This window comes from Zalophus californianus, chromosome 1, assembly GCF_009762305.2.
Source record: "Zalophus californianus isolate mZalCal1 chromosome 1, mZalCal1.pri.v2, whole genome shotgun sequence".
NCBI lineage: Eukaryota > Metazoa > Chordata > Mammalia > Carnivora > Otariidae > Zalophus > Zalophus californianus.
In genome coordinates this window covers 50242458-50263920 of record NC_045595.1, presented here as the reverse complement: position 1 = coordinate 50263920, position 21463 = coordinate 50242458, and the positions used below count along the sequence as shown (strand labels likewise).

Here is a 21463-nt window from a genome sequence, read left to right as displayed (position 1 = left end):
GAGGACGGTTTCCATGTACTGGGTCTTACTTCACACATTATCAGTCAGCTTGTAGTAAAACCACACCCAAATCATCTGACTTTCTAGAGGACCATGGGGCTCTGCCCCTTTAGCTCTAAACTGTTTCACCTCAGCTGAATTTGGGGAGGCAGTTCAGACACACAAATATCCCGGTGCTACAAGTTAAAAAACATTCATGTACAAAATGTACTGTCCGCGAACACTATGGTCTTAGCTGGACAGATATTCAGTGGTTCACTGGTAGTTTATTGAGTCCTGCTGTGTATGGTATGCTGTGTTGGAACAGAGATGAACCAGAAAGGTTTGTCTTCAAGGAGTTTAGGAAGATGTGTAAAGAAATAAAAGTGGTGCATGCATGACTTGCTACTAGGTAGACATTAACAGGTAGCATACCAAAGTCTAAAGTGTTAGAATTCCATAGAAGGAGAGAGGGACTTGATTCTCCAAATAGTCTGGCAAATGTGATGGGACATGGTACATTCCAGAGAGATGCACTGATTAAGTCTGACTTGGTGTACACATTCAGAAGGGTCCACTGGACTCTGTGTGGGAGTCTGGGGAAGGTCAGCTATGTAATGGTGCAGCTATAAATCAGATGCATGAACTCTGTGCCTCTAAGTCATGTGGCTTGCATTTTTACTTTGATTCTGACATATGTTTGGGGTTTTTGTTTTCTTCCTTCCTTCCTCCCTTCTTCCCTACTCCCTCCTTTCCTTCCTCCTTTCCTTCCTTCCTTTTTTTTTTTTTTTTTTTTGCCTCTTAGTCTACTCCACAAGTAATGGCAGAGGTCTAAAGAGGACTTAGCCCTGCAAGGGTTTAAAAATGACTGCTTTGGGAGATTAACCCACAGGGTACTACTGCTTGTTACTGCTGCTGGGAGAGAAGCGGGGTCTCTCATCCCCAAAACTGGAGACAAGGAACTGGAGGCACAGAAAAGTGAATTGGTCAAAACAGCGCAGCTAAAAAGTGGCAGGGCCAGGGTTTCGGTGCCTAAGGCTTTCCTTATGCTCTGCTACCTGCTGGAACCAACGCTCTATAACCCTGGGCTTCAGTTCTCCATTGGCTTAGACTGTGTCTCTGCTCCCTTCCAGCTCACTTGTCCTCTAAGCCTGGCCTGTGCCCTCTCCCAACTACATCCAGGTAAGTAGCTGGTGGGTGTTGGCGCTACAGGCACAGCTGCAGGCCCCTCCTGCAGTAATTCACCCGTGACCTTTTGGGCTCCTGGCCAGCCCTTCCTAAAAGGGAAACGTGCAGACCCTGGGGACAGAAATTAGTTCCCAAGTGCTGGAACTGCTGCCATTGCCAACATCACCAACTAAAAAAACTGGTGCGTGTGTGTGAAAAACAAAACACTAGGATGACAGCAAGAGGGGAGATTCCTTATGAGTAAATATTACCCTCCCCCCAACCTTCACCTGAATCCTGGGAGGGGGAAGCAGGGGAAGGGAGGTTTTTTTTCCCCCCTACAGACAATAGGATTACTATTAAAAAAAAAACAAACTTTTACTTTATTTAATTTTAATTAGCATCATCGAAGAAGTTTCTTTGCAAATACTTTACACAATGGCTTTTAAGAGTAAGTTTTTTTTGGGGGGGTGTGCCTGTTAGTTCAAATATGTATCCCCAACTGTTCTGTTTCTGGAAAGTTTTGGAATTTAATGGGTTTCCTGCTCCTTATGTTGAGGTAAGTCTCCGCGCAACCTGGGGGAGGGACACGGGGAAAAGGAAGAATGTGGGTAAGTACAGACAGATCGCAGCTCACCTTTTGAACTCCTTGCTTGAGGTCCTTAGCCACCTTTGCCATCTTCTGTGGTGCAGGAACAGCGCCTGGCTTCTCGGGCAGAGGCGCGAGGGCGCGCAGCGGGGACAGCGCTGGCTGAACGGCCAAGTTCGCGGGCCCAGGGGGAGCTCTGCGCGCAGCCCGGCGCCGCGGGGTCCTTTAATTGGAGAGCGGGACTCCCTCTAAAACCGCGCCAGCCAATCCTCGCGGGCGCTCGCACTCGGTCAGCCAATGGCAGCGCGCGGCTCCCCCCCCCTCTCCGGGCGGCCTGGGCCGGGCCCGGCGGCTGCGGCGGCGCGAGCGCTGCCCTGACGTCAGTGCGGCCGCGGCCCCTGCCTGCCCTGGCGGCTCAAATCTGTCCCTCGAGCCGAGCGGCAGGAATCCGTCCCCACGCCCTTCTCCTTTAAAGGACAACGGGCAGAGGGTGGGGAGGGCCGCTGCGCCCCCGCGATCCATTCAGGTCAGAAGGGAGAGTGATCAAACAGGAAGGCTGAGGTATTTTTAGTGAGCTGGGTCCAAAAATAAATGCTGAGCCGTGTTCCCCTTCCCACCCTTTCTGCCTTGTCCTAGGGGGGTGCGGGGCGACGGGGGGAGGCAGGTGGTGTGCAGCCGCACTGACTCGGCCCGCTAACTTTCCCAAAACGGGGCAAGTCCTCCAATCACCACACAGGAGGTGAGAGCCCAGTAAGTTAGGATTTTTTCTTAATTAATATTTGTAAATTATTAATCTGCCTTTCATAACTTGCTTTGTGTAAATCCTCCCAATTCAGCGTGGAGAATACAGTCCTGATTTTATAAGCACTGAGATGTACATCTTTCTAGTTTCAGAATTACCTTGGGTGTTATTACCGTGATGATGATGATGATGATGGTGATTATCACTTGCATTTGGTAGATGAGGGCATAGGCTCAGAGAGGGTAACTGGTCCAAAGTTGAACTCTTTGGCAAGGCTTTAAATCTGAGTTAGTGAGAGTGAGAACTTACCAGGGGAGAAGGGGCACAGGATGACAAGAAGCCATAAACTAGGAAATTCTAGTTAAACTCCATAAATTGGGCTGTTGAGATCTGGACAAGCAAGATTCTATCTGTGGATTTCTCACATCCTTGGGGTGAAGTGTTTGGCAACATCTAACATAACAAGTCCTATAGGACGATATGAACAAGGTCTTCCCTCACTATGCCATGTTGTGTGCCTATAAATCCACATTTCTACTGAGCCGGTTCCACAGACCTGGGGTCCCAGAGGCGTTTTCTTCCCTACCTGGACAGAGGACTACACCCCAGCCCTTTTTTACGCTGGGGAGAATACTGCTCTGTTATGAGGTTTTTCAGTCCTGTAACTCACGCTGGCAGTACCCCCTGCCAGAAACTAGGGCTCAGGTGGGCTACCATAAAACGAAGTTGCAGGGAGACTGAAGGGGAGGGGGGTCTCAAAGTATTTCATATGACTGCTTTGGCGGTGGACTGCAGGTCACATTCTAGGGCTTTCTCTCTAATTGGAGGTACTTTCCTTTTTAAAGCCTCCTGAGTTTTGGTTCTTAACACATCATCATCCCCACCCATCCCAAATGTTGACCAACGATCCCAAATTATGATTCCTTTTTTACATTCCTGGAAAGGGCCTTCTGTGTGTGATTCCCCTTTTCTTCTCTCATGGATCTGCTATAATCGATGTTTGTTTTGCTTGCTCCCAGCTGTAGCCCCAACACCTAGCATGTGATAGACACTCGGAACATGTGTGTTGAATGAATGCAGGCTGAGTTCTGGCTTTTAATCAGTAGTGAGCAGGCAGGCAGGACTTAGGAAGAGATGGTGCAGTGCTGCACCTTGGTCTCTTTTGCCCAAACATCCAAGGTGGGCTGCACATTAAACCAGTGTGTAAATAAATGGTGGCCAATAGAAGCCTGGCCTGAAGAGGTTTCCATGTGAATAGCCCATTCAGTAGCAAATCCTAGGAACAATAGTGCTGAACTGGGATGTCATGCCAGAAGCCTTTATATTCCAGAGTTATAGGAACAGAAGCCAGGAGAATAACAAAGACATGCTTTATCCCTTGCAAATTGGGCAGAAGCCTTCCCAGTGAAGTCATTTCTCACTCCCTTCCCAGCCACCCTTCTTGCCCTGTCTTGAGAAATTATTGTTCCATGGAATAATTCCAATTTTACTAACTTTAACACTGAATAGCTCCAAACTCATGACCCCCTTCCCTTCCTTATTTTTACCCTTGGCCCCTGTGTCAGTTAAGGAGGCAGATATTGTGGCTCTTTCTCAGAATGTGAGAATCAGGAGCTACTGCTTGGAGTGGCCCAGTCTCTTTTTTCTGGAGAATTACCTGTTGTGGCCGGAAGGGTGACCCCCAGTCCCTGCTAGTACTTACTCTTTCCGTGGCTAAAGATGCTCACTCTGACTCTGAACACTGCTCTTGAGCCAGATGTTCCAGGGGACCTATAGTCAGAATCCTGGCTGGACAGCTAGACAGACTATTATAATTTGGGACATTCTGGAAAATGGAAGAGATGTGGCCACTATATTTTAGCCTCATTCTAGCACCGAGATCCTTTTGCTTCTCTTTGGAAGAAAATGGGCTCCCTTTTCTAGGTTGGAACAGTGAGAGATCTGATTTTCCCAAGGCTCATGGCTTTGTAGTGCTAGGGCTTATTAGAAGCTTCATTCATCCACCAAGTAGTTTTGGGGCACCTGCCTTAGCCAAGCCAGCTGGGTGCTGGGTACACCCCAGGTAAATAAAAGAATCCTTCCCCTTCAAGAATGTCTTGGTCTAATAAATGTCACTGGGGCTCTCCAGTTGATAAATCTCTTCTCTTAACTTGAACTACAGGACAATCACAGAATAATTCTAATTATTCCGTAATAATTCTAATTATTTTTCTGGGAGAAAGTGGAGATTTGGGACAGTCAAGGGCTCTATCCAGGGTCACACAGCCAGTAAGTGGCAGAGCTAAAATTCAAACTCAGGACTTCTAACTCGAAACTGTGTCCTTTCAACTATACCACGCTACCTACCAAATGAATATTAGGGATTGACTACAGGGAAAAAAGTACGCACTTGAAGGAAGATGGTATTGTTGTTATTGTCATTATCAGTGGGTTTGTCCTAACTGGGATTTTTGACTCTGTGTCTCATGCCCTTTTCATTATTTGTTCATTCATTCATTCATTCACTCATTCAACAAACATTGAACTGAGAACTACAGTGGGTTAGGAAGCCCTGAGCTGAGGATATGACAGACCATGAATAAGACGGGAAAGGTTCCTGCCCTCACACAGCTTCTATTCTAGTGGAGGGAGACAGGCATTAAACAGGGGAACAGGTAATTAGATAAGGTAATTGAGGATGGCAGTGAGTGCCTTGGAGGAAGTATGGAGGAGAGATTCCATATGTGGTCCATTCACATCAGGTGATCCAGTAAAGGCCTGACTGAAGGGCTCATGTGAGCTGAGACCTGAAGGAGAAGAATGAGTCCGCTGTGAATAGAGTCGCCATGGAAAGAACATTTCAGAAGGATGGAGTCATGAGTGCAAAGACCCTAAGGTGGGTACAGGCTTTCTATCTCTGAGGGATCATAGGTTCCTGTGGCTGGAGGGTAATTAAGGACAGGGAGAATGCATAAGGGGACCCGAGGAGTAGGCAGTGACTGGATCACATTGGACCCTTCTATGGAGGCTAAGTTCTTTTTTGAGAACAGTGGGGAATTATAGATGACTACTTTCCAGCTGAGACATAAGGTGTGCCAAATATGTCATATAAAAATTTCTAATAGCCACATTAGAAAAAGTAAAAGGAAACAGATGAACTATTTATAATATATTTTAGTTAACCCAATATATCTCAAATGTTGTCATTTCTATGTGTGATTGATATACAGCATTATTGAGATGTTTTACATTCTTTTTTTGGTGTTATCTCTTTGAAATATGGTGTGTGCTTTACACTTGCAGTACACCTCTCTTGAGATCAAACACATTACAAATGCTTAGTAGTCATTTGTGGCCAGTGGCTATCATATTGGACAGAGCAGTTCTAGAGTTTTAAGTGGGGGGAGGGGGGTGACAGTATCTGATTTACTATTTAATTCACAGCAAGGATACCCAAGGGGTACTAATAGAGACCTAGCTCATAACTAACAACCCCTCATTATCAGGTGGAAAGACTGAGGGTCTGAGAACCAATAACTACATGTCTGGTCTACTCTTTCAGGCAGTGCACTGGGAAGGACAAGTGATTTGCCCAAAGTCACAAAGCTAGAAAGAAGCCAAGCAAACCTTGAACCTAGATCTTTTGGCTTCATGTCAGACACTTTAGGAAATCTCCAATAATCATGGCTCCCGATGACGATGCTTTTATTGTTACATTGTAGCAAGCGTGGCTTGGTTGTTTTAGTATGCAAACATGAGGATTGGCTTCTATTTGGTTATGACTTTTTAGATATATTGGAGTCATTAAAACACTCAACACTTAAAGAGTAGGTATATGTGAATAACCCATGAATCACCTAATATATTTTGAGGTGTATTAATTGATACAAATAATCCCTGAACCATATAGTATATTTTAATGTATATTAATTGATATAAATGTGCCCCAAACCACTTATATGTCTTAATTTGTATCAACTTGGACCATCATTCATACCATGTATATAAGAATTGTTCACAACTTACATTTTTTTGGTTTCTTTCCTGTCATTCTTAACAGTAACTTTAATTTTAGAATAACTATCTAATTTTCTCCAGATTTTTGGATGGCTTCCTAGATCAAGAAAGGCTTTGCCTATAAGGCCAAAGCATCTGGATAAAAACAAAACTTGGTTGTTGGACCCAAGCATTCTCCTGCCTTCTAGCTTAGCTTTAACAGGGACGATGAAGGACATGAGGAGACTCTATCCATTGTGAAGGAGCACTGGATCAGGAGTCCAGAGCCCTTACATTTTGATCCTAGCTATGTTAAAATGCTGTGGCTGGCCACTATCTCTAAGGCCACTTGCAACTCAAATGTATTATTATTTACTAGGAGAAAGTGATCAATTTTCTCTGAGTGTCAGATATATATCCTACTTGGTGCAATGGAGCCGTTCTGTTCTTTGCCAGGGTCAACAAGAGTATAAAGAGTTACTGCTTAGTTAGGATCCAAATCCAACTGGGATCATTCATGAGATGGCTGGCTTTACAATAAGAGCTTAGCTTGGACCAGAAGGGGAGACAGGGTTCCTTATCTTTTGGGATTGTTCTGGATGTTTTCTGTGTTTCCCTCCAGATCCACTCTTCACTCTCCTCCTCCAGCTCTGTGCCTGGTAGGCTGACACACGGACTCCCGACTTGGGCCCCTTTGCTGTCTTCCTGGGAGCAGGAGACTCTGGTAGGAGATGAGGGGTGAGTATATTTAATCTTTCCTCTTCCTCCCTCTTGGCCTGGGTTTTGAAGATGGTAGTCATGTTCTTCTACCTCTAGCTACAGCTCCTGTGAGCCTGGATATAGCTCTCTCCCATGGTCCCTTCAGGCCTGGGGATGGTCTCTGCTTCCTGCTGTCACTAGCCTTGGGGTGCTTCTTCTCCTCATGTGGGTCCATTGAACCCCGTTTTCTTCTTCATTGATAGTGCCTTTATTAAACTTTCTTCGGTTACCCCTTCAAGTGTTTCTAGCCAGGACCCTGACCCATACAGAAACAAAGTGTGTTTTAGAGATGATCTCAGTGTGGCCTTTGCAGGATTGTTGAGATATAGAGCGCCCTGTGGGTTTCTCATGAAGTTTTTTCTGCTTTTTGCATGTGAAGTAGTTAAAATGATTTGGGGCTTGGCAATTAATTAGAATAGGAAAACCAGTTAGAGGTACTGGGAGAAACAAGACAGAAATTTGGGGACCTTCCCTAGGGCATGTCTGCCAGCTGACCATGGAGTTCTTCAGCCATTGAAAGTGACTTTAAGTATATAAATCCCTTGTGCCTCAGTCTTCTCCTTTGTCAAAATGGGGCTCACTGTGAGGAGTGAATGTGGGGTCATATGCAAAAGTTTGGCCGAAACCTGATGGCCCTTCCAAATGTTCTGTTCCCATGCCAGGGTTCCGGCTGACATGAATCTAGTCTTGCATCTTTGGGGATGAGGCTTGAATGTGAGACACTGGGTAACTTGGAGCAATTTGCTAAGGAGGGTCCACCTTACAGATCATTGTAATTTGCTGACCTGCGTGTACTTTTCAGCCAAAATGTACCAAAATACTTGTGTTCTGCATGGCCCAGTGTGAGTGAGGTGTTGCTATGGCTTACTAAAGAGAAAATATCTTGAACAGGGTAAAGGGGCAATATTGCAGCTCTAAGTTCCTAGTTTAAGAATGATCTTGATCTTTGGGGGAGGGGGATCATGGGAGGGGTGGACTAGCTTGGACGGGTTGGGTGGTGGGTTGACAGTGGCCTAGCCAAGAGGGGATTGTCCAGCTTCAAGGGACATGCTCAGGGTAATTGGTTCCAAGTGCCATTTCTGAGCTACCACCAACATGACTGCCCGGCTCTTTCCAGGGGCAATTTTATTGCATTCTCCCAGCACCTTCCTGAGGCAAGTGGTCTTATTCCCATTTGACAGAACAGCAGACTGAGCCCTAGGGATGTTAAGTAATCATCCCAAGGTTACATAGCTGGTTACAGAGCAGGAATTTGGACCCACACGTGTCGGATTCCAGGGATGGTACTGATGAGAAGTACAGGGCACCAACTAAAGCCCCAGCAATCATTTCCTTGGCACCATGTGCCAGGCCACGCTAATCACATTTAATTCCTTATAGGATAGGGTATGGATCCCTCTGATAGAAATAAACCACCCCCCTCACTACACACACACAGACACCTAACACCTGTGGTCTAATTGTAGGTGTCCCTCAACAACCTAATTATGGGGACCATTTAGGATAAAATTCTATTTTGGAATAACTTTGTGTATACTAGATAATGGGGGAAAATCAGGCCTGTTCAACCCATTAGGGTTAAACAGCCAGGGATTGGGGGAAGCGTTGTAGCACCCCTGTTTCCCAGGAGACCGGAGATAAAAATTAATACAGTAAAAGGCATCACCATCATTACCTTCTCTCATTATCACATTTTCCATTCTGTTTGCCATCTTGGCATTTTAATTTTCCGTAGCCTTATGAACCTGCATTACCTGGTAACATCTCCTCATGGGATATTGAAATCATGGGGAAAAATGGTGAAGTTGCTTTTGTATGTTACCTTTAGGGGCAAAGTTGACATATGTGGGTTTTGTTCAGATTAAAATGTCTGAGGTCTTATTTATGAACTTGCATCCCTCATAGTTTGGAACCAGTTCTGTGACTTGGGTTCAAGGCTAAAAGTAGAATAAATTGTGAAGGAGATGATGTCTGGCTTGATCCGCTTCCTCTCTGTTACCTGCCTTTGCTCAGTGATTAAATTGCCTGTCTGAGCATCACATTCCGACCTACACTCTTGTGTTTTACTTTGTGCTGCAGCCTCCTTACTCCTCTTCTGCCCATCAAAATCCACCTGACCTAAGCACCTTCTGTCAGCACCCTGCCGAACCTCCCTCACTGGGTTTGGCAGCAAACCGTTGAGAAAAGATTGAAGGTTTTGAAGTCAGACATATCTGAGTTTGAGCCCTGGTTATATTAATTATTAGCTACGTGGCCATAAGCAAATTAACTTTTCTCTTAGCCTATTTTAGCTATAAGATGGAAATGATCAGCCCTACTTCCAGAGGGTGGCACCCCGCTTTATGAGGGAGCATATGTGAAGCACCCAAACCATTGCTTGGCACAAAGTAATACCCATGGTTTCCTTCCTCTCACAAGATTTCTCTCCGTTTCAATGTCCCCCCAGTTCTTCCTTGTTTATCACAAAGAGATTCAGAGTACCCCACTATTCCTTCCTCTAGCCTCAGGGAGATGAAACTTACATGAGACTGTTTCTGCCGACATTGTTTTACTTGCATGCTTGTGGCAGATGGTGATTAGGTGCAGGCATGGGTAGACTTCTCACGTGATTAGTGGGCATCTACCCAAAGCAGACAAAGGGCCAGGACCTCAAAGGTATCCCATCCACTGCTGTGGCACCTACCCTCTGCTTGGATGCTTTCCGTGTTCAAGAACTCATTCTCTCACCAGACTGATCTAGCAGTTTTATACATCTCTCCTTGTTAGAAGGTTCTGTGTTACTTTGGCTGACATCTGTCTTCCTAGAGCTGTCACCTGCCTGTTCTTTCCAGCCTCTGCAATCCATTTGAAGGGCTCTGCCTTTCTCACATGATGACAGTTGATCTATTAGAAAACTGTTGTTCATATGTTCACAAGGTCTTCTCCTCTCCAGACTTTAGGTACTATTTTATCCTACCTAAATTATATTCCATTATTCCATTCCTCTTTGTCAGCAGTCGTGCCTTCCCTTTCTCAGGAGCTATGTTGCAACCTGTGGAGGGGTAGGGGCATCAGCTTTGAAGTCAGGCACATTTGGTTCAAATCCCTCCATGGGCACCTACTGGGAACCTCAACTTACCTATCTGTAAAATGGAAGCAGTAATACCAATATCATAGTCCCCCCAGGCAGATTAAATGTGCTGATGTATAGGAAGTATGCAATCTCTTGCCCGGCATGGAGAAGAGGCAGTAGCTGTATAATTATTATTTATTAATTTCCAGGAGAGTAGCCACCATGCTTGGTTCTCTTAGAAAATCTTCCTAGTGACCTTTAAGGCTTTCATCAGCCTGGAAATGGGAGTTTTTTCCCCCCTCCCTTATACCAGGAAAATGGCATTAAATGAGTGTTCCATTGATTTTGTTAAAATCACAAGATTCTTAGGAGGAAGGTAGGATAGTCAAAATACTGTTCTACGGTCATTTTAAATATGTTCATTCAAGTCAGGTTTTAATTTAAAAACATTTTGGGTATTCCGTAGCTAAACATGTACATTCTAAGAGGTCCTTTGGGATTGCAGCAGAATGTTCAGACATTCATGGGCAGAATTCCAGTACGCTTGAAAGATGAGTGTGTCCTGTGGCTGATGAACAAGGTATGAAGACACAAAATCCCTCTGACGAAGTCCAGCAATGCCTTGCCCCTGATTGGCCTTTCTGGAAAGACTAGATGAGCTCACCAAGAAGAAAGGGGTGGGTGGGAGATTTCAGGAAAGATTCTTAAGTTATCAGAAATTAGGCATTGAAAGATCTGGGGCTTCCTGTTGATTCCCTAAGTTGTTCTCACAGTCCAAGACACATGGTTGGGCCATGATGTCATCTGACATAGATAGACACACTGAGGCCAGAAACTGTCAAGCAGATTCTGGATCATGATGGAGGGTGGGAGGGATGTGCAATTTGAGGGCCATGTGAGTATGGAATGAGTAATGTTTTCCAGTAGGTTATTATCACCCATCCTATCATTGATAGGGGTGGGGGAAGAACTGAACTCTAAGATATTCAAAGTATTATATATCCCTCTAAATACCCTGTTTTTCCAAGTTAAAATCCTGTGTTTAGTAGTCTAGTCTGTTGTCATGTTAGGACAATATTTTTATATCCAGTTGAATTTAGATGACCAATCTCAATCATTCATTCATTCCTTCATTCATTAAATCACTCAGTTGGTCATTCAGTCATTTGGTCTGTGGTTCTAGCAGTTGTTCAGTCTGTCACTTCATTGGTCCTTTGGCTGTTCAGTCTTTCAGTCATTCAACGAATACCTATTGGACATCTTTTTCTGTACCAAGAGCTCTGCTGGGTGTGAGACATGCAGCAGTGAAAAAAGATTCGCGGTGGGCGCCTGGGTGGCTCAGTTGGTTAAGCGACTGCCTTCGGCTCAGGTCATGATCCTGGAGTCCCGGGATCGAGTCCCACATCGGGCTCCCTGCTCCGCAGGGAGTCTGCTTCTCCCTCTGACCCTCTTCCCTCTCGTGCTTTCTATCTCTCATTCTCTCTCTCTCAAATAAATAATAAAATCTTAAAAAAAAAAAAGATTCACGGAATCTACTCTCCTGGGAAAAACAGATGTTAAACAAGCAATTACAATAAAAGGTGATGAATGGGGAGCATTATGATAGGAAAAGCATGGGCCCCGAGGCAAAAGAAGTTCAGTTTGGCTGGAGATCACAGTTTTCTATTACCTAAAACGTCAGATCCCAGTGGCTTAACTTCCTGGGTGTCTAAATACATAACTCCAAACACTCATCCATTAGAAAGAATAAGAGCTGATATGCGTGGAGCTCTTGCCATGTCACCAGCCACTGAGCCAAGTCCTTTACAAAGATGGTCACACTTAATCTTTCCTGAGTTAGGGACTCTTAAGTGTCCCCATTTCACAGACGAGGAAGTTGAGGCTCAAAAAGGATAAACAGCTTGTCTGTAGTCACATAGGGTGAAGTCGCAGAGCCAGGAGTTGAACCCTGGTCTGTCTGATTCTACAGTCACGGTAATAACCATGAACGTTTCCCCCGCCCCACGATGTGTCCAGGAAGTGGAAAACCTGAGAAGTCAGGGCAATGAGAGCCTTTGGACCTTCCTAGTGTACTCCCAAAGAATCAAGAGCTCTGCAGTGAGCCTCACAGCCCATGGGAAAAAGAGCAAGAACTTGGGGTGACCAGGTCAGAGAGCATCATGGGGCAAACTATGTTCCTGCATCCCAGAAAGTATGAGAAACTTTGCGGGAAGTTATTTGTAACAGCAAAAAGAGCTTAGGCAATCCAACCCAGAAGCAAATCAATCTTACTCTCACATGTACATTTTAAATGCAGTTAGAATAATATAAAACCGAATTAGAAAGCCTAATATCCACATGATGTCTTTATTTAGTGTAAAGCAATCCATTACACACACTCTCTTTGCTTGTCGGTGATTAAAAAAATAAAGTGAGTCAGTCATTTTTGCAAAAATAGTTCCATATTTCAGAAGAAAATAGTTTTCTTAGAGAACATAGCCTTCTCTCTATTTTTTTCTCTCTCCTTATATCCCCTCCTCCAGCTCAGTAATTTATCTCCTGCCCAGATGTTAGATCATGTTGAGATAATTTGGAAATCTTTGTGCTTAATTTAGACATGACTCATGTACACATTGAGTAGTACCTAAGTTTGGCCAGGGATGAGGATAGTTGCTCGTGGCGGTGGTGATTCAGGCTTGCCCGTGAGTGATCCGTCTTCTATCACTTGAGATATTACTCTATTTCTGTGATGACTCAGCTTGAGTCCGTGCAACTGTGAATACAATGGTGAGCTCCCTCAGCAGCTTCCCATGGTGTCCCCCACGTGGTTGGAGATGATTCTGTGCTCACTGGCACTTGCTGAGTTGGTGCCATGTAGTCTCAATGAAGGCACGAGTGAGTCATGTTTCCATGTGTTTAGCTGTCAGTTCTGTTTGGTATTCTGCAGTTACCCCGGGTCTAGTCCATACATCATCTCCTTATTCAAAGGGATGCTTTTACCCGATGTCTTCATTATCATCAAAGAATCTCCTTTCTGGGCTCAAGAACCACGAGCCTCAGAATCCAGCTAATCTGCCTACATCCCATTCTGGTATACAATGGTATTAATTTCCTCTTGACCCCAAGCAGTACTACTCTACTTGTGCAGTACTACAACTGCCACCAGCACCACCACAACCAGCATTTCTCTTCCCACCAGGAAGCAGGATTTTGGAATACTTAGAATGTTACAAATACTGGTTGAATTTCTTGTTTGCTTTATCTCAGTTATTCTGCATGCCAGTCACATGTAGTACATTTATTATTTATTTATTTTTAAAAATTTATTTATTTATTTGAGAAAGAGAGGGTGAGCGAGAGAGAGCACAAGCAGGGGGGAGAACAGAGGGAAAGAGGCAGAGGCAGAGGGAGAAGCAGGCTCCCCGCCGAGCCGGGAGTCCAACGTGGGGCTCGATCCCAGGACCCCGGGATCATGACCTGGGCTGAAGGCAGATTCTTAACTTACTGAGCCACCCAGGCGCCCCCACATATAATATTTAGATCCTTATTTTGCTTAGGAATTAAAACCAAGGCTTAAATATGTGAAGTAACTCACCTGTGGTCTCACTGATAGTAAATCGCAGAGGTATTATCTAAACCCAACTTATTTGACATGATGCTTTTAACCAAGACATCAGTGTTTTCTACCTTCCTGATCTTTTTCTCCATCTCATATCGTCATATCACCTCTGTGCTGTTACTTATGTAATACTGGCAGCCTGGTACTCAGTACGCTCTTGTGAACTAGGCTGCAAGAGGACACAAGTCGTTGGCAGCCTGCAGTACTTGTAACCTACTGATACTGGGACCACCATCTGCATCATCTATCAGAATAAATCCCCTGAAGGAAAACAGAAATCCTGCATTAGCATGGACTCTGGAGGATGACATTCAAGCTCCCAGTCTCCTCTCTCTGGCAGACACTTTTCTTATCGATCTCCAGGTAAGAGAGATTGCTCTTTGCTACATGACTTTCATTACCCTTTTGTGTTCTCTAGTGGGGACCTCAGTTCTTTCTAGGAACAGTCTCAGGGCATCTCTAACATTTTGTTCACGCTTTTATTTCTCTGGGTTGGACAACTCTAACCTCTGCCCACAAGGACCTGGTGGTGTATTTGGAAATTAGAAATTATCCTTGTTTGGGTGACTGCCTTCGGCTCAGGTCATGATTGTGGAGTCCCGGGATCAAGTCCTGCATCAGGCTCCCTGCTCGGCGGAAGGTCTGCTTCTCCCTCTGCTGCTGCTCCTGCTTGTGTGTGCGTGCTCTCTCTCTCTCTCTCTCTCTCTCTCTCTGACAAATAAATAAAATCTTAAAAAAAAAAGAAATTATCCTATAGTTTCTAATTTCATGGGGACTCTAGAGACTGGTGACTCCCAGTGCTGCCTTCAGACTCAGGCAAGAGTGGCTCTGTCCTGCGGATTCCATTCTGTCCCCTGCCCCCTGACCACCCATCCCTTCCAGGCTAGGCTTAGGTTCCATGGACCCCAGAATTCTCTTCTTGAATCCCATTTCTAGAACAGAGTGGAACTCAGCCCGAGGGCCATTCTCCTCTAAGAATGGACTTTGCAACAGTCTGCTGCTAGGCCCCAGGGGGAAACCAAGAGGTGGTTGCTAATGGGGTGTGGAAGGAGTTTGAGTATCTGCACTTACTTGGGCAAGACCCGTTGGGGTGTGGGGCAGAGCTAGGCGTGGGAAGAGAAGGTGGAGACTGACCAGAAGCCAGAGGGGAGTCCAAGAGCTTGGAACTAAAACCCAGCCTTCCAGGTTGTTTTGAAGACATTCGTCATGGTAGGAGGATAGAACATATTTTTTTTTAAATTTTTATTGTTATGTTAATCACCATATATTACATTAGAACATATTTTTATTAGGCAGTGCATTAGCTTGATTTATAACTTCTGTATATTTAGACATATATCTCGTGGGCCTCCACTTCTACCCTTTTGCCCTGGCTCCCTCAAGTGTTAAGGATAGGCCTGTTAGCAACTACTAGAGCAACTAGTAGTCCCAGTGTATCTGAGACTAAGGGGTTTCCCAGGATTCAGGATTTAAAGTGCTAGTGGAAAAAGACACGGGAAAACTGGAAGAAAGTGTGTTGATCACTCTAGACCACCCACTCCCTATAATGTGGTGACTGTTGTTGATTTATATAACTGTACAGAACCCAAACTCCTTCTTTCTGGGGCAGAAAGAACTTCGATTTATATTTTCATCATAATAGCGTGCAAGAAATTTCATTTAATGATAGACCTTCTCTCAGAGTCAGGAGATAATTAAAGGTCATTTAACCACTGGCAAGCATACTGTCTCCAGGGCAGGATGCAGCCATTAGCAGTGGCCTTTGTAAACTTGCCACTAAAATCAACAGTGAGAATTCATTGACCACTAGAAGAAGAAACACCATCAAATTGTTGCTGGAAGTCCAGATAGCTTCGTATACCTTGGACTGTACTATTTCTTCAAGAAAGAGGAGAGAGGGGATGTTTCCATGTGGCATTATTCCTATCTCTACCCAGTTCTGACTTTCCAACTTGGCTACAACCACCTAAAACAGCTCCTTTCTAGGGAGCCTACAGGTGCCTAAGAGCTAGGGATATTTTGAGGTGTTTGGCAACTGGGAAAAGGGGAGGTGGAAGCATCTTTAGCCAAACAACTTTCTGGGCAAAATTGAGAGGTAGGTGCAGTTAATTTCTACCCACGCTGCTGTTTCTACTTTTCCCACCATTTTGTTTCCTGAGTTTTTAGGAATAAGACATTCATTCATTCATTCATCCATCCATTCATTCAGCAAGTGGGGCCAAGAGTGGTAGCACTGCATGCAAAAGAAACAGCACGAGCAAAGGCTCTGCGGCAGGAACATACTTGAAGATCTGAAAGCAGACTGGAGGGGCAGGCCAGAAAAAGAGGAAAGAGGAGCAGAATAGGGTCTGAAAGTCAGGTAGGGGCCAGCTCACATGGGACTTTAGGGGCCACAGTACAGACTTTGGATTTTATCAAGTGCAGTGGATTGATGATCCCCAGAAATAGCCACATCCTCATCCGGGAACTGTCCATGTTACCTGAAAGGACCAAAATGGACTTTACAGATGTGATTAAATTCAGGATCTTGAGATGGGGAGATTATCCTGGACTATCCAGGTAGGTCCTGGGTGCCATCACATGTATCCCTATCGAGAGGGAGAGTGGACAGTGTGACCACGGAGACAGAGGCTGGAGTGATGTGGCCGCAAGCCGAAGAAGCCTGGCTGCCTTGCCAAGCTGGAAGAGGCAAAGAACGGATTGTCCTCCAGAGCTTTCAGGGGGAGGGTGGCCCTGCTGACGTGCTGATTTTAACCCAGTGATACAGATTTTGGACTTCCGGTCTCCAGAACTGTGAGGTAATAAATTTTTGTTGTTTTAAGCCACCACGTTTGTGGTAATTTGTTGCAGAAGCCAAAGAAAACTGATACAGGCAGTTTTTGGCTTTAGGCTGGGATATGACCTGATGAGATTTCCATCTTTGGTGACTGCTTTGAGAGCTAGGTGGAACAGAGATCAGAGGGGACAGAAGTAAGAATAGAGAGACCGGCTGGGAAGTTCTTGGCAGCCATGCAAACGAGACACAATGCCCCTGCGGAGGTGGAGAGAAGTAGAACATTCGAGATTTTCTTTGGAGGTAGAATGCCAGGACTTGCTGACAGATTGCCATCAGGAAAGCAGGCTTTAAAAAGTCATCAACAACTTGGTCTAAATGTAAGTAGGCCTTTTCCTCCAAGGGGAACTCATGATTTTAAAAAGAAGCACAGGGATAACCCAGCAGTGGGATTTTAGGCTCTATAATACCCCAAATGTGGAGAAAGGGACTTAGTGAGTTCTGGGCTTGTGGAGTTTCCCTGCCATCCATTCTGTTATGCTGCTTTGCTGACCACCTGCTCTGTCCATAATCGTCACGAATCCTTTTTTAGAAGTACATGGACCACAAATCAACAGATGGTATTTTCCATTCTGTCTCAGAGGGAATTTTCTGGGTTGGGGAGGCACCTGAAAGATGCGGTTTTAAATGCCCCATTGATGTCCTTATGACATTTCAAAGGTTTCCTGTACTGGTTCTCAAACTTCAGCCTATATCTGCTTCACCTGGGGGAGCTTCTATGTCAGGCAGATTTGAGAAATGTGGCTCCAGAGATTCTGATCCTAGGTGGGGGAAGATTCTAGGATAGCGCTTCTCAGACTTTAAAGATTCTGATTTAGCAGGCCGGGGTGGAGCCGGAGATTCTGCATTTCTGATGAGCTCCCAGGTGATGTTGACACGGCTGGTCTCTGGAAAACACTTGGAGTAACAAGATTCACAGAGATCGTTTTCAGAGCTGTAAGGCCCCATGTGCCAAGGATGAGCCCGATGATGAGTTTGGATGTGACACCACACGTGTCAGAAACAAAGGTAGCCCAGACACACTGCCAGGTCATCTTGGTGCAGCAGATTCTTTTCCTCTTGAAACTGGTGACACTCTGCATTCTCTCCTGCTGAGCTCATAAATGCCTCCTTGCCAAACCCAACAGGGGCCAGCTTCCCAGACTGGGTTGCAAGGTTGAGGTTTGCCAGGCTCGCCCCTTCCGGGAATGCCGTGGGCCAGACGGCTTCCGTAACGCAGCACCGTCTGTCTTGCTGGGGGCCCATGAGAGTTGGCACACCACAATCATCGTGCTGTTTCCAACACATAATCCTGGCCACACTCTTCCTCCACTTCAAACCCTGCCCTGGCCCTGGTCAAACTCACTGGCCTACCCACAAAGTTCCTCCTTCATCTCTAGCTTTTATAGTTTACAACCCACCCAGATAGAACCACCATGAGTTCCTTGTTTCATAGGCTTGATTTCTCTTCCCTCCCCGGGCCTGTGTCACAGTTTAACTCAAACCATCCTCCCATGGTGGTGAAGGATACACACGGGAAGGAGAAAGAAGAACAGAATTGTGACATAGAGAGAGGCAGTGCAAACCAGTGGTTAAGAACAGGCTTTAGTATAAATCCCAGCTCGGTCCCACCTCAGCTGTGTGACCTTGGACAAGTCTCTGGGCCTCAGTTTTCTCCTCTTTAAAATGAGGTAAATGGGGGCACCTGGGTGGCTCAGTTAGTTAAGCGTCTGACTCTTGATTTCAGCTCAGGTTGTGATCTCAGGGTCATGAAATTGAGCCCTGCGGTGGGCTGGAACTCAGTGCCGAGGTTCTCTCTCTCTCTCCCTCTGCCCCTTTCCACCACTCCACCCTGCACTCATACGCGTGCTCTCTCTCTCTTTCTCAAATAAATAAATCTTTAAAAAAATAAAATGGGATAAATAAAATATTTCTCACAGGGCTGTCAAAAGGGCTTAATGAGCTAAGGTACTTAAAAGGCTGAATTTTGTGATAGGCCATAATAAGGGTGGAGATTAGCCATTCGGATTAGCCACTGCTCTTTGTCACTCTCTTCCTTTCTAACCTTCCCTTCTGTTCCCCTTCCCTCTTTGCTTTTCCCCTTGAGATCTTGAGGCTTCCACAGAGGTACAGTTCTTGGCATTTCCTTCAGGTGAAATTCCACAGGGGTGGGAAGTATCAACTGTATTTCAGAAACTGTTTTTGGTAATTGACCAATAGGAATGGTTTGGGACTGTCCACTTAGCTACATTATCAGCGGCACTTTAAAAGGAAATGAATGGAAACGTTCATTATTCCGGCCATTAGTCCAAACTTGGAGCAAACAGGAATCTCTAGGTCCAAACATTTCCCCTGTAAAGCTTTGTTTACCTTAGAGACCAAAGTCAACACAATGAGGTTGAGATATCAGTAACGTGGAAATTATTGAAGTCAAGGGCAGCAGAAGCCTTTTATGAAGCTGGTGTCCAGGGCCACAGTGAACACCTTTTTCTCTAGGCTAGGAACGGGGGGTGGGGGGGAGCATTTCAGGATTGCCCCATCAGACTGAGATTGGTTCATTATCTTTCATAGGGTCACATGTTTCTTTGAGAATCTTATGGAAGCCGTGAACCCGTGAACCTCTTATCTCTTGAGTTATGCCGACTTCTGCCTTTAGTTTCAGAGGCTTTCTGTCCTGTCTTCCCTACCTCCTCAGCTTCAGCTTTCTGATCTGGTTCTACCATCTGGAGAATATTCCTCAGCATCCTTCCTAAGAGAGGCTTACCACAAGGTATGGATTTTTTTTTTTTTTTTTTTAAGGATTTATTTATTTGACAGAGAGGCACAGCAAGAGAGGGAACACAAGCAGCGGGAGTGGCAGAGGGAGAAGCAGGCTTCCCGCCGAGCAGGGAGCCCGATGTGGGGTTCGATCCCAGGACCCTGGGATCATGACCTGAGCCGAAAGCAGATGCTTAACTGACTGAGCCACCCAGGCGCCCCCCCCTTTTTTTTTTTGAAGAGATGGGGGACTTGTTACATCTCCAGGCAGACATTCCATCCAAGTAGTGGATAGAGGCAGCTCTACAGACTACAGACTACCAATTTCCTTTTCTACCCTGTTGCCTTCCTCTAACCCCTGAGACTGGGATCTGGTGCAAGTCTGTCTGGCACCCTATTCACCGGTGTTCTGGTTTTTCCTTTCTTGAAGGTGCAGAGAAATGCCTACTTCTACCACCCTCCCAGGTTTGGGGGCTCTTATGCACTTGGCTACTATCCTTTTCCCTGAAAGGGAAAGACTCCAGTAGTGTTTTCTTCTCGCAGTCTCTCTATAAAGATACTAGCTTAAGACAGACCTCCTTAATCTCCTCCACCCTCTGTTTACCTTCTTATCTGAAAATATGACTGGATTTGCAGATTAGCCAAAGGAAACAGAGACTTGTTTTTACGACTGGCGACTTGCTTTTTGAGCCTGCCAGTATTTATAAGGCTTAAATGACTTCTCTGTTCCTTGTGTTGTGTGGGAGGAAAAAGAAAAGTCTTACCTACTGCTGGGGGAGAGAGCAGTGTCAACAAGGTACCCCTATTCCCCCCTCTGCTGAAAGCCAGTTTTTCTTTTAAACCAAAGTCCTGGCCACATGAAATCCTTCAGGAGGACAGGGCCAGAGACCCAACTCTGAGAGTCCCTTCTGAAGGGAAGGTGGTACAAGCACAAGATCGTGCCAGCACTCTGAAGAGGTTACTCTTCAAAAAACAGTGGCTGAAGATTTTGGAAGTGACAGGATCTTGTTATCTACCAGACAAGAGCTGTGTGATCTTTAAAGGCAAGACGCCCTAGAGGATGGGGAGATTGCACTGATTCACAAAATCAGTGGAACCACGAGGCAGAGGGAGTTGGAGTGAAAGGAATTTTGTTTTCTTTAGCTCACTCTAAGCTGTTTTTGAGCCACATGTACACGTAACCACCACCTCCCAGGAGTCAAATGTTACTGCGCAGGTGTCCAGGATCTGGGCTGTGCATTCGGAATCCTCATAGCAACTCCACCGAGAAGGAATCCCTGTTGTCACCAGTGCTCTTCAGCTTCACAGAATTAAATGGACAGTCAGTGACTCTGGGTTCGTGACACACGCTCAGAATCACATATTTTAATAATGCCACGAACACTAATGACCCTAGAGTTAGAATGAAAGCTCAGACATTGACACAGACTCACGTTTATGCATAGAGCTCCCTCTCCCATTTCATCCCTGCCACCCCCCCCAGAGGCAATGATTGTCCTGAACCCCATCTCTACTACTCTCTGGCTTTCCTCTATATAATTGTATTGTATTTATGTGTGTTATAAAGATACATGTGTCTACTTCATTTTAGTTGTTTTCACTTTATACAAAAGGCTACTTACAATACTTGGCACAATTTCAGTGTAATACCTTGCTGAGATCCAGCCACATTGTGCGCTTCTGTGTAGTTTATCCACAGTGACAGCTCTGGAAGATCGCACTGTGGGAATATCCCACAGTTTATTCATTCACTCTTGTACTTATGAGTTTTTGGGTGGTTGCCAGCCTTTTGCTCTTGTTAACAGTGTGGCCTTTGAACAAGCTTATGTGTCTCAGTTTTTCCGAATGGTTGCACCGGTTTGCACACTTACTGGCAATGTATGAAAGAGCCTTCAGATTCTGTCCAATGCAATGTTTGGAATGGTGAGATTTAAAATTTTTTTCCAAGCTAATAGACATAAAAAATTTGTCTCCCGTTGTGGCTTTGATTTGCGTTTCCTTGATCACTAATGATATTGAACATCAATTCATAT

The 21463-nt window shown here is 45.2% G+C and overlaps 1 protein-coding gene and 1 long non-coding RNA gene across 5 annotated transcripts in view; one reads left to right on the top strand and one right to left on the bottom strand.

The window, feature by feature from the left end:
* The window catches only part of LMCD1 (LIM and cysteine rich domains 1), a 59175-nt gene extending 57231 nt beyond the window's left edge, over positions 1–1944 (bottom strand). The window contains exon 1 of one of the 2 annotated variants that reach the window (XM_027585947.2): positions 1784–1944. In XM_027585947.2, coding sequence (XP_027441748.1) covers positions 1784–1825 — 42 coding nt within the window. In that variant the 5' untranslated portion in view covers positions 1826–1944. The remainder of the gene's footprint in view (positions 1–1783) is intronic. The other variant, XM_027585948.2, reaches the window with a different exon arrangement.
* A 111-nt stretch (positions 1945–2055) lies between these two features.
* The window catches only part of LOC113917880, a 184511-nt gene continuing 165103 nt past the window's right edge, over positions 2056–21463 (top strand). Inside the window, exons 1-5 of one of the 3 annotated variants that reach the window (XR_003518388.1) lie at positions 2056–2261; positions 5219–5352; positions 7075–7190; positions 14030–14224; positions 14382–14477. This is a non-coding gene — a long non-coding RNA (uncharacterized LOC113917880). Of the gene's footprint in view, positions 2297–5218; positions 5353–7074; positions 7191–14029; positions 14225–14381; positions 14478–21463 lie in introns of those variants that run through there. The other 2 variants (XR_003518386.1, XR_003518387.1) reach the window with 2 other exon arrangements.